The sequence below is a fragment of the Vombatus ursinus genome, unplaced genomic scaffold (genome assembly GCF_900497805.2).
Source record: "Vombatus ursinus unplaced genomic scaffold, bare-nosed wombat genome assembly UNPS02014941.1, whole genome shotgun sequence".
Classification (NCBI taxonomy): domain Eukaryota; kingdom Metazoa; phylum Chordata; class Mammalia; order Diprotodontia; family Vombatidae; genus Vombatus; species Vombatus ursinus.
The window spans coordinates 7,383,779-7,395,516 of record NW_020954719.1 but is presented as its reverse complement, the minus strand read 5'-3'; the positions used below and the strand labels follow the sequence as shown (position 1 = coordinate 7,395,516).

Sequence of the window (11,738 nt, the reverse complement as noted above, 5' to 3'; positions counted from 1 at the left end):
ACGCAGAAAAAAATATTTTTGTATAAATTATGAAATTTATATTGTCAGAGAGTGTAGGATATTGCCATGGCTGTGGATGAACATTTTGATGTGTGAGTGGAAAAAGAACTCTGTTTTAAAATACATATGAAAATATGTGATTTTAATATGTATGTATTTAATATGTAAATTTGTAATATTTAATATGTAAATTTAATGTACATATGAAAATAAGCATATGACTTTCAGACAGGATTTGGACAGTTTGGGGGAGAAAAAATCATCTGAATTTGTAGTCAACAAGCTGTTTCCCTTGCATGGGGGAAAAAATTAATGTCATAATGAAGCAGTGAATGATATTTTGTTGAAAATCTGAGCAATGTACACAGTTTCAAGGACATCAGAGAGATAGGACCATGTTGAGAACTTCAGAGAACTGTGAGCTCTGTGAGATATGTGGGCTAATCTACATATAGATGTTTTATGACTAACGAGGGTAAAACTTAAAAAAATCCTATAAATATTTGGAGATGGAGGTGTAATTTTAAAGGGATTATTGACTTGATAGGAGAAAACTGGGAAGTTGTGACTTTTTAAGTAAAAAACTGAGTCACTGAGAGTCAGGAGGCTCTCATTTGAGCCACTAAGCAGAAGGCAAGAGAGAAACCTAAGGAGACATGAAAACAGAGCAGAGGGTGATAAAAAGCTGCTCTAAGAACTGTGGCTGTGTGCAAGTCACCAGAGAGATGGCGTCAGCATGAGCAGTTCCTGATCGGTCGGAGAGAGGAGATCTGATTTCACTAACCAAGAATTCCACCGATTTCAGGAGTTCCACTGTTGGCTGTTGCTCTTTAGCACCACCCACAGGTAAAAAAAGGTAAAGCTTTTCAGAAGGGCTTCTTATCTGTTAGCACCCCTGGCATAAGGAAAAGGAGAGAGGGTTTTGGAATTTCTGTGGTACCCGGGTGAGCTGGCTTCAAGATTCAACCTGAATTGTGTTGCTGTGAGTTCCATTATCGTTAGGCAGCAGGTGAATGAGGAACTGATTGGCCTGGTCTGTATATCTCCAGAGGTAGCCAGTTGGATGAGCTTGGCAGTTGTCTGGCTTAAAGAGAACTGCTATTCACATTAAGACCTAACATTTTGTTCCAGCACAGAAAAGGATTTCTTCAACTGTACAGAGTGGTGAGGCTCAAATCAATAAGCATTTCTGTGTCAGGCCTATGGATCAACAGTCTAAGTAGTGAGCACAGATGTACTTTTAGTATGGTGCAAATGAACATGGATGGATTAATAATGTTGACACATGTAATCTAGAATCATGAGCTATCCTAATCATACGCACCTACCTCACCATAGCTACTGTGCATTGGTAGAAGAGCATTGTGATGTATTTTATTGTTTATGCATTTGCTTTAATCCATCTCTTGTTTAACTAAGTAATTGATTATGTTTATTTTGGATGGCTAGTTACATAAATATCACACTTTGAATGTATTGCCTTGTGAGCTGATTATATAGATCAAAAACTACTGGATGGGCACTCAAGATGTACAGGAATTAATAGGTGAAGTATATTTTTCTTTAATAGACAGTTTGAATATAACATGGTGGTAGTGGTGATGGTAGTGCTGGTGCTGGTGGATTTCTGGGAACGTAGACCTGTTAGTGTGAGAGCATGTTGAAGGAATGAGTTAAACCCAAAGAATGAGTGAAGGTATCTCACAGCCTATGTATGAGGTATGAGACGCCAGGGGTATGAGATCCTATGGGGTATGAGACCCCAGGTATGACACTGGCCAGGTTTATACTCCACTTTTTCTGTAGGCCCCACTGTAACCTATTTATCTTGCTCCATTTTGGAGCACCAGAGGAGACCATTCCGTATGTCAAGTGGTACTCACCAAAGTTGTCTATTGTGATGAAGATCTGGAACAAATTCCATGATGAAAAGAGTTTCTATATGGTTGGCAAATTCCTGTAACCACTCGGGAAAGTTTGTGACACGCATTTGGATAAAACCTAGAGAGCTTGCCCATCAGTCTGTATGTCCATGACAATACAGATGGACAATGAGTTGTTCCTATAGTTGGACATAATTCCAAGTGAAGAAGGGCAGGTGGGATTGCCCTTGGAAAATTACAAAATTCTCTTTTAATGACTCCAAGCTTCCTTTGGAAACAAAGACCTGTATTTTAAATATCAATATTCTACAGGTGTTCCTCATTGGCAGGAAGACAAGGAATACAACAGTCTCTGAAGAATTAAAAATTATTATCATATAGAGACACTACAGAATGATAGTGGGTATGTGCAAGCTGCACTATAGAATTGAGGAAGAACAGAAATAGAAATGTCATCAGGGAAATCTATACTAAGAAGAAATATAGTCACGTAGTGAAGGCAAGAAATGACCAGTGGACTGCCAGAAAGCTTCACTGATATGCTAGAAACGTCAGGAAGTATTAAAGAAGGCCTCCAGAACACTGGGTGGACCCTCTGTGATGAACTTATGGAAGGACATGTGGCAAGAGTTGTGTGGTAAGAGTGTTGTAATTAGAATAGCCCTGACCTGAACAATTTTTATGATCTATGTGACCCTGGTCAACTCACTTCACCACTTCAACCTCGGATTCCTTCCTCTGTAAAATGGAGACAATAATTACACATACACAATGGGGTTGTTTTGAGTCCCTAATAAGATAATATGTGTAAAGTGTTTCAAAAATCTTAAGGCACTATATAAATCTTTGCTATTATTATTATTGCACAGGATTCTCAGGTATGGATAAGTTGTCATTAAGTCATTTCAATGTGTCCGGGACCCCATTTGGGTCACATTTCAGTGTGTTTGTGACCCCATTTCCTCTGCAGAGATACTAGAGTGGTTTGCCATTTCCTTATCCAGTTCATTTATCAGATGAGGTACTGAAGCAAACAGGGTTAAGTGACTTAAATCACACAGCTTAAGTATCTGAGGCCAGATTTGAATTCTGGAAGATGAGTCTTCCTGATTCCAAGCATAGGGCTGGAATTCCAAAACTGATGAGATTATAAATCATTAGAGTATTTTAAGTATAACTCAGTTCATTCACCCAGACCACATCCTTCCAAATGGACTATGGTTCCCATCCTATTTTTTTCTTAGCAAAGTTCCAAAGAGGAATAGTGACTATAAACAAGCATGGCTGGAGCCTTCCTGAAATAATGGGTCAGGAGAGCCACACACCAAAACTATTCATTCATTCATTCATTCACTCATTCATTCATTCATTCACTCATTCATTCTATTCCTGTTAGTAATTTGTGAAGGAATAGACTGCGGGCTTGCGGTAAAGGTCACTAGCATCTGAATTAAGGGTAAAGCAGACCAGAGAGAAACCACTCTATTTCCATTATGTAATCCCTCTAGCTTTAGCCGGAAGGAGCGCATGCGCAAGAATATACGCTTGCGCAGCCCGGAACTAAAGTGCCCCGGTCCAACAGTTCCACGCTTTCCGGTTTCCCCGGGATCCAACAGCTGTGGACTAAAGCCAATGGCGGCGCCCATCTTGCAGGTGGCGGAGGCTGCGACCGATGAGGAGGCAGTGACACCCAAACCAGGGCTCTTGGAGCCCGGAGCCGCCCCGTACGGAAACTTCCCCAGTTACTCCCGCTTCCACCCTCCTGAGCAACGGCTTCGCCTTCTGCCCGCGGCGCTGCTGCGGTGGCTGTTTCCCCCGGGAGGCCCCGATCCTCGGCCGCTGCTGGGGCTTGATGTGGGCTGTAACTCCGGGGTGAGTAACTGGAGAGCTCTGCGCATGTTCCGGCCCCTCCCCTGGCCTGGGGGAGGAAAAGCTGCCTGAAGGCGTTGCCGGGGCCACGTGTCGCGGTCATTTAAGGGGCCCGCCCTATGCCATTGGGATGACCAGTACCTCCCCGAGATCTTTCTCCCTACGAGTCCCTTGGAGACAAGTCAACAAGTATTTCAAAACCTACTATGTACTAGGCACTTACAAAGAATTAACCATCCAGGGGCAGCTAGGTGGCACAGTGGATATAGAGCACTGGCCCTGAAGTCAGGAGTGCCCGAGTGCAAGTGCGGCCTCAGGCCAAGCACTTGACACTTACTAGCCGTGTGACCCTGGGCAAGTCACTTAACCCCAATTGTCAAAAAAAAAAAGACTTAACCATCACTTAGCACTCCAAAGGTTGTGACTCTTTGAGAGCAGGGACTGTGTTTTGCTTCTTTTTGTGTCCCTGAACGTTTGGCACAGTGCCCGGCATGTAGTAGGCACTCAATAAATGCTTATTGATTGAGTGGGAAGTAGGTGCAATTATTATCCTCATTTTAAAATTGAGGCAATTGAGGCGAACAGGTTAAGTGACTTGCCCAGGGTGACACAACTAGTATGCATCTGAGGCTGGATTTGACCTTCGGTTTTTCCAGCTCCATGAGATAACGGGATATGAGATAGTGATGAGATAATGGGAGATGAGAAGGGAGAGAGTCCCAGAACTGGGAACCACCACTGAAAATTAGAAGTGAGGAGATGGTGTCTCCTGTTTGAGGAACACTAAGGAAGGCATTGCAACTAGAACAGAGGAGGAAGAGGGGAGTAAGGTATAAGAAGATTGGAAAGGTAGGAAGAGCTTTGAAAGTCAGAGGATTTTATATTTGATCCTTAAGGCAACAGGGAGCCACTGGAGTTTATTGAAGAGGTGGTTGAGGTGGGGTGACGTGGTCATACCCCTACTGTAAGATCATTTTGACAGCTGAGTGGAGAATGGACTGGAGGGAGGAGAGACCACCCTCCCTGCTCATCAAGAGGCAACTATATAGGTGTTTTTAGTGCCAGGATGGAATCCTGAGTATAATAATGGGATTTCTGTACAGTTCATGCCCTTAAGCGTGGCCTTTGCTGAAAGCTGGGGAGCATGAGGCCTAGCTGAAGTGATTTGCTGGCATAATGTTTTATTAGAATAGTGCCAAGCAAAGGTGGGGAGGAGTGAATTTGTGAGAAGTAGCACAGAGGAGTATGGGATGAGGGGTGTCCAAATTTCACTTGTAAATTCATCAGACAGCAGTCTGAGACCCAGAGTCATGCAATGGACATATTTGCTCTCTCCAGTAGTGCCAGGAAATGACCTGTCCTTGCCTTCTGTTCCTGTTGGATTCTTGTGTCTTTTTTTTTTTTTTTTTTTTTGACTAGGCAATTGGGTTAAGAGACTTGCGTCGGGTCAGTAAGTGTTATGTGTCTGAGGTCGGATTTGAACTCAGGTCCTCCTGAATCCAGGGCCGGTGCTCTATCCACTGCACACCTAGCTGCCCTGATTCTTGTGTCTTCTGTTCAATCCTCTATAGAGGAATTCTTTCCTCTGTGCTGTTGGTATCAGTGTAGCAATTCATCCTACTGTCCGCGGCCCTTGCTCTGTGACTGGCCCACATTCTTTTCTGGTCATACTTTTTTCATTGAAATCTTTTATGCAGTTTCTTGTTTGGCAATATACAGCAGCTTGCCCACCTCCTGTGCTTTCACAGACCTTTGGGTCACTTAAATATTGATTCTTAGGTGGCTGTGGTATTCCATGACTTTCAGTTATTCATAGAATACTAATGTTAACAAGATAATTTGTTGTTGTTGTTTCAGGGGAGCGGCTTAAGATCGTTGCCATCAATATATAATTTTCCAAATGCAGTCCAGCCTGTTCCCCTGTTCTCTTCCTCCTGTTCCATTCTGGGCCCAGTTAGTTGTCTTTCTGCAGTGTCTGTCTAAGATATATGAATTGATGAACTGTTTCATTGGACTGATTGCCCATACAGCAATATCATCCACTTAGATGAAGAATACTGTATTGTTAGGCCAGACTCTTGAGTGGTTGTGAATTTTGCTAGGGAATCTTTGAAGTGGGTATTTGTTATTTGAGTCATTTCAATCACGTCCAACTCTCCATGACCTCATTTGGAGTTTTCTTGGCAAAAATACAGGAGTGGTTTGCCATTTCCTTCTCCAGCTCATTTTACAGATGAGGAAACTGAGGTAAACAGAGTTAAGTGACTTGCCCAGAGCCACACAGCTAGTAAGTGTGAGGCCTGATTTGCACTCACGGAGATAGATCTTCCTGACTCCCAAGCCCAGTGCTCTATCCACTGTGCTACTTAGCTGCCCTGAAGTGGGTATAATTTTATTCTAATCATACCTCTAATACATTCATGACCCTTTTAAAAACCTATTTATTGCAACTGCTGGAAAAATTGTAGTGGAACCAGTGCCGTGAGATATATTCCCAAAAAATCATTTCCTCCTCCCACTTCCTTATCTCAACACATACTCCCGATTGCTTGACCTTGAAAAGAAAAATGAACCCTTCATTTGCCTTTTGAAAACAAGAGAAATATAACTTGTAGTAGGGTGGGAGCCCCAGAAGGGGAGAATGAATTTTATACAGGAAGAATGATATGTATGAAAGCACAAGGGCAAATCCTGGGAAACAGTGAGGTTGAACTAGAGTACAGTGAGACAGGAAGGCACTGTTGGGAAGGTCTTGGGACATAGGCTAAAGGGTTTGTATTTGAGAAGCCCAAGGTTCAGAACAGAGTGTAGTATGGAATTGAACATTGGTGTCAAACTCAAATGGAAACAAGAGGCACCTAATCTGTGCACAAAGATCCCTGAAGGCCGCAGATTGACCAAGTTTTAAAATGTAATGTTATCTACATTTTACTGTATTTTTATTTATTTTGTGAGTATTTCCCAAATTACATTTTAATCTGGTTCTCGAGGGGCCCGTGATATTTGACAGCTGGAGTAGAGGATAAGGACCTTGTTGCTGTGGACCAGTGGAATAACTGGAAATGAAGAGATTTGAAAAACGGTGCAGAGGACATAGGTTGGTCAACAGGATGTAAGCTTCTGGAGGGGAGGGGCTAGGTGTGAGAGAATTTGAGGGGAGAGTCAGAGAATACTTGTAACCCCATGCATATCAGCACTTGAATTAATTGGCCATAATGATAATCTTGGGGTGTATTATGGTTACAAAGCATTTTTATATACATTCTCTAGTTTAATCCTAACAACTTTTGGAGGTAGATATACAAGAGTTATCATCCCTACCTTACAGATGAGGAAACTGAGTCCCTGAGAGATGAAAAGACATGGCTCAGCCACAAAGCTAATAAATGACAGAATTGGAACTTGTACCTGAGACCCTCCAACCGCAAGGCTGATTCTTCCTACTTACCTCATGTTGTCTCCCATGTGGAATCTAAGAAGCCAGGAGTAAAAATATGGAGCCCACGGTGGTGGTCTGCAGGGTTGAGTAGTGCTATTGATTTAAAAAGTGCGTGACAGTGATCTAATGGGGAAGATAGCCAATGGAGACGAATAGAGCCAGTCTATCAGTATGTGTATCCTGGGCTGTGTTCCCAAGGCTTCAGAGACACACTGGATTTCATAGGAAAGAGGTAAAAGCTAATTTTAGTGAACTGATGGAATAAATGTAGATGATCATGGTGGAGCTGTGGAAAGAATATAGTATTTGTCCTTATTAGAGGACCTGGGTTTGAATTCTGGCTTTGCTGTTTACTGTTTGTGTGACTTTTGGCACGTCATTCACTCCTCTGGATGTTAGTACCTTCATCTGTGGAGTTAGGGGGTTGGATGAGGTCACCTCCAAGGGCCTTCCAGCTATAGCATTGCATGAGGAGCCACGCTCCTCTGAGGCAGTGGGGACTAGTAGAAAAGTCCCACACTTGACTTTTACTGCCTGCATAATACTGAGGAATCATTTAACTTTTCTGAGCCTGTTTCCTCATCAGTTAAGATGAAAGTAATAATGTTTGAGGCAGGTAGGTGGCGCAGAGGATAGAGTGCTGGGCCTAGAGTCAGGAGGAACTGAGTTCAAGGCTGGCCTCAGACAGTTAAGAGCAGTGTGACCCTGAGGAAGTCACTTAGCCCTGTTTTCTTCGGTGTCCTCATCAGTAAAATGAGCTGGAGCAGGAAATGGCAAACCACTCCAGTATCTTTGCCAAGAAAACCCCAAATGGGGTCACACAGAGTCAGACATGACTGAAATTATCTACCGCCTTGGGTTGTTGTGAGGAAAATGTTTTGTAAACTTTAAGTTTTACATAAACATGCATTACTATTTTTAGTGTCTGCCTAGATGTCTCACTCAGCTCCTTGGGTGGAGTCTTTCCCTAAATAACCTAAACCTCCAGTCTCAGAAATTACAGACAGTTCATGACACCGTGTGTCCACTGGAGGGCACCAAGAACCTAAACAGAAAAGCTTACTCCTGTGCAGGATGCCTGTTCTCAGGTTGTAGCTTAGGTTCATTCAAAGAGTAAACCAGTAAATCACTTCTGAAGTATCTGTTGCTTGCTGAACAAAGTCAACTTCTTATTTGCAAGTGTGGAAATCTTTAGTAATACCCCAAGATCAGATAAATCGGGTTAATACCAGAATCATTTCACAGAATCTCAGAGTTCACAGGGCTATCTAACCCAACCAGTCTCATACATCCTGAAGGAATGGTCATCCAGCCTTCACTGGAAGACTTCTAGTGAAAGAGAATACCAGACTTTTTGAGACGGTTCTTTGTGCTTTGGGATAGCGCTACTTGTTAGGAATTCTGTCCTTACTTTTAGCCAAAATCTGCCTGTCTGCAGCTTTCCTCTATTGCTCCTAATTCTCCCTTCTGGGGCTACAAATCTTATTCTCCTTTTGAATGAAATGCAATGGTGGCAAGGTTGATATGCCCTAGGGAGGGGGGAGCTGTTTTCTTCTCTTCCCACTCACTAGGGAGAGGCTGAAAAATGACAGTACCCTTTTGGATTTCCACAGGAACTGAGTATTGCTCTATACAGACACTTCCTCTCACTTGAAGAGGGAGAGATCTGTCCAGTTTCCACTAAAGACCTCCGCTTCCTTTGCTGTGACATTGATCCTGCCCTGGTGGATCGAGCTGAGAAAGACTGCCCCTTTCCTGCAACTATGTCCTTTGTCACCTTGGACATCATGGATCCCCAGACCCGGGAGCCCCTTTTGAGTTCCTTCCTGAACCAGTTTGGCCGCTCAGCCTTTGATATTGTCTTCTGTATGTCCATCACCATGTGGATCCATCTGAACCATGGGGACAATGGCCTACTTGCATTCCTGGCCCGTCTTGCCTCTCTCTGCCGCTACCTCCTGGTTGAACCACAGCCTTGGAAGTGTTACCGGGCAGCTGCCAGGCGCCTTCGAAAGCTAGGCCGCCATAACTTTGACCACTTCCGCTCTCTCGCCATTCGTGGTGACATGGCTGATCGTATCATTCAGATTCTTACCAATGACCATGGCATGGAACTGGTGTGCTGCTTTGGCAGCACCAGCTGGGACCGAAGTCTGTTGCTGTTCAGGGCAAACCAGCCGTCAGAGCCTATGCCATCCCTGTGACCAAGATGAAACATAATGAACAGAGTAAATTAACAACCTTGAAGCAACACGATGAGAGGGATGGAGAAGCAGATTGAGAGAAACCAAAAGAATACTGACCCGGCTGTGAAGATTTCTGGGTTCATCCTCTCCTTGACTGTTAACAAGGTAGCATCAAGACCCAATAGAAGTTATTGGATGAATAGTCAAGATAAATGATACTTGTTCCCCATTGCTTGGGGACAGATCATGAAAGGAAAAGCCCAAATCAGCAAAGCCCTGGGATTTCTGATGTAGAATACAGGGATGTCCATTATGAGTTAGACATGGTGCAGAGGCTGTTTGAGGGTTTTCTTCTTAGGAGGATGAGCTGGAACCTGGCCAGCCCTAAAATGAATTGATCATATTTGTCTTTGGTCTAGTTTCTTGAGGAGAGGGAGGGTGTTCCTCTGGACTGGAAAAAGACTAGCTGTTTTCACATTATATTCCTAGGTATCATGCTGAAACCATATAATCTGGAAGGAGGACTTACTGACCTGGGTAAAATAAAGGATTATGGAAAAGCCGTCTTATCTCTGTCGAAAAGGGCAAGTCTAAAAAATGCAAAGACTTAGAGTAGGCCACACAAATGCAGTTGGATGTGTATGCCCAGACAGAACCAATAAACACAGTTTACAAAATCAACATGTAAATCAATAAAAATAATGTGTTTTGCTTTGTTTTGTAATGTGGATTTTTTTTTTAATGGATAAGAGTGAAGAGAGATCCTGGGATATCCAAGGGAATACCCAGCTTTCTCCTGGGGAGGACTGAGCTAGAGAATATCAACAAGGTTGACTCAGTCCAGAACAGTGTATCTGTGAGTTACAGATCAGTTATACTTTCTTACAGTCTAATGGTTGCTTCCAAAACACGTAAGTATGAGAGTCTAGAGAATGTGTAAAAGTAAAGTATGTACATAAATGCAGATTTAACAATTAGACAGAAATATAGATGTAAAATAGCAAGGATTAGGATGACCAGAGCCAGAGGTTTTCAGATGAGAAGGCCTTCCTGGAGGAACTGAATCTCAAGGAGTTTGGGTGGTGGAAAGGATGGATAACCATGGTATAATGGCCTTGAATAATCTGCTTCTGCCAGTTATTACCCAGGTAATCTTGGGTATGTTATTTCATCTCTCCAGACGTGTAGTTTCCTTATCTATTAAATGACGGGATTGAAATTACATTTGACCTAGAGATTCCACTGTTGGATATATACCCCAAGGAGGTCAAAGACAAAAAGAAAGACCCCGTATTTACTAAAGTATTCGTAGTAGCATTTTTTTTTTGTGGCTGCTAAAACCTGTAAAAAAAAAAAAAGGTGGGTGTCCATCAGTTAGAGAATGGTCAAACAAACGTTACATACAGAATTATTGTGTGCTAAGAAATGACGACTATAACACATGAGGAACATGGGAAGACTGCTATGGACATAGAGACTGAAATAAGTAGAACCCAAAAAACTCCATATCCAGTAATATGAAGGAAAAGACCACTAACTTGAAGCCATACACTGTGTATTTAGAATGACCATTCAACCCCAGAGAAGAAAGGAGGAAGTACACTTCCTTCCTTTTCTTGGAGAAGCAGGGAGACTGTGCAGAATGATGCATACATGCACTATCAGACTGGGTCACTTACTGAGTTGGTTTTATTTTCACTGTTTTTCTTTATAACTTGGAAAGGCTTCCTAAGTGGGACAGGGTGTGTATCCGGAAGTGATTATGATGTAAAAAAAGACATCAGTGAAACTTTTTTGTAAATAAATGAAGGAGTCAGACTAGCCCTTTAAGATTCCTTCCAGCTCCTACTCTTAATTTAAGTCAACAAGCATTTATTAAGTGCTTGCTTAATGCCAGGTACTGGGATAAGTGCTGGGGATACAGAGGAAGACAAATGTATGGTTCCTGATCTCAAAGAGCTCACATTCTAATGAGGAGATAATGTAGAAACAACTACGTATATACAAGATGTGGAGAGAGTAGTTGAAAAGTCTCTCCTGCACTGAATTATGAGCATAGTGAGGGTCCTATAAGAGATTTATTTGTGGGGTAGGGAGAATATATGTTAAGGCCTTAATAGTAAGTTCTGGTAAGGAATTAGAAATTTATGGAAAGAATCTTTTTATTTTTTTTGGCTAGGCAGTGGGATTAAGTGACTTGCCCAGGGTCATACAGCTAGTAAGTGTTATGTGTCTGAGGCTGGATTTGAACTCAGGTCCTCCTGAATCCAGGGCTGGTGCTCTATCCTCTGCGCCATCTAGCTGCCCCCGAATTTGAAATTCATGCAAGGAATATTAGAAAGCTATTGCAAATCTTTGGGT

At 42.6% G+C, this 11,738-nt stretch overlaps 1 protein-coding gene across 2 annotated transcripts; it reads left to right on the top strand.

The window, feature by feature from the left end:
- The first annotated feature begins 3,429 nt into the window (after window positions 1-3,429).
- BCDIN3D (BCDIN3 domain containing RNA methyltransferase) lies at window positions 3,430-9,937 on the top strand. 2 transcript variants are annotated; one of them, XM_027844398.1, is made up of 2 exons: window positions 3,430-3,755; window positions 8,805-9,937. In XM_027844398.1, the coding sequence occupies exons 1-2, from the start codon at window positions 3,516-3,518 to the stop codon at window positions 9,393-9,395; spliced, it is 831 nt and encodes a 276-aa protein (XP_027700199.1). In that variant the 5' UTR covers window positions 3,430-3,515; the 3' UTR covers window positions 9,396-9,937. The 2 variants fall into 2 exon arrangements, with proteins under 2 accessions (XP_027700199.1, XP_027700200.1); XM_027844399.1 differs by lacking the exon at window positions 3,430-3,755 and adding an exon at window positions 7,053-7,423.
- Window positions 9,938-11,738: the final 1,801 nt, after the last annotated feature.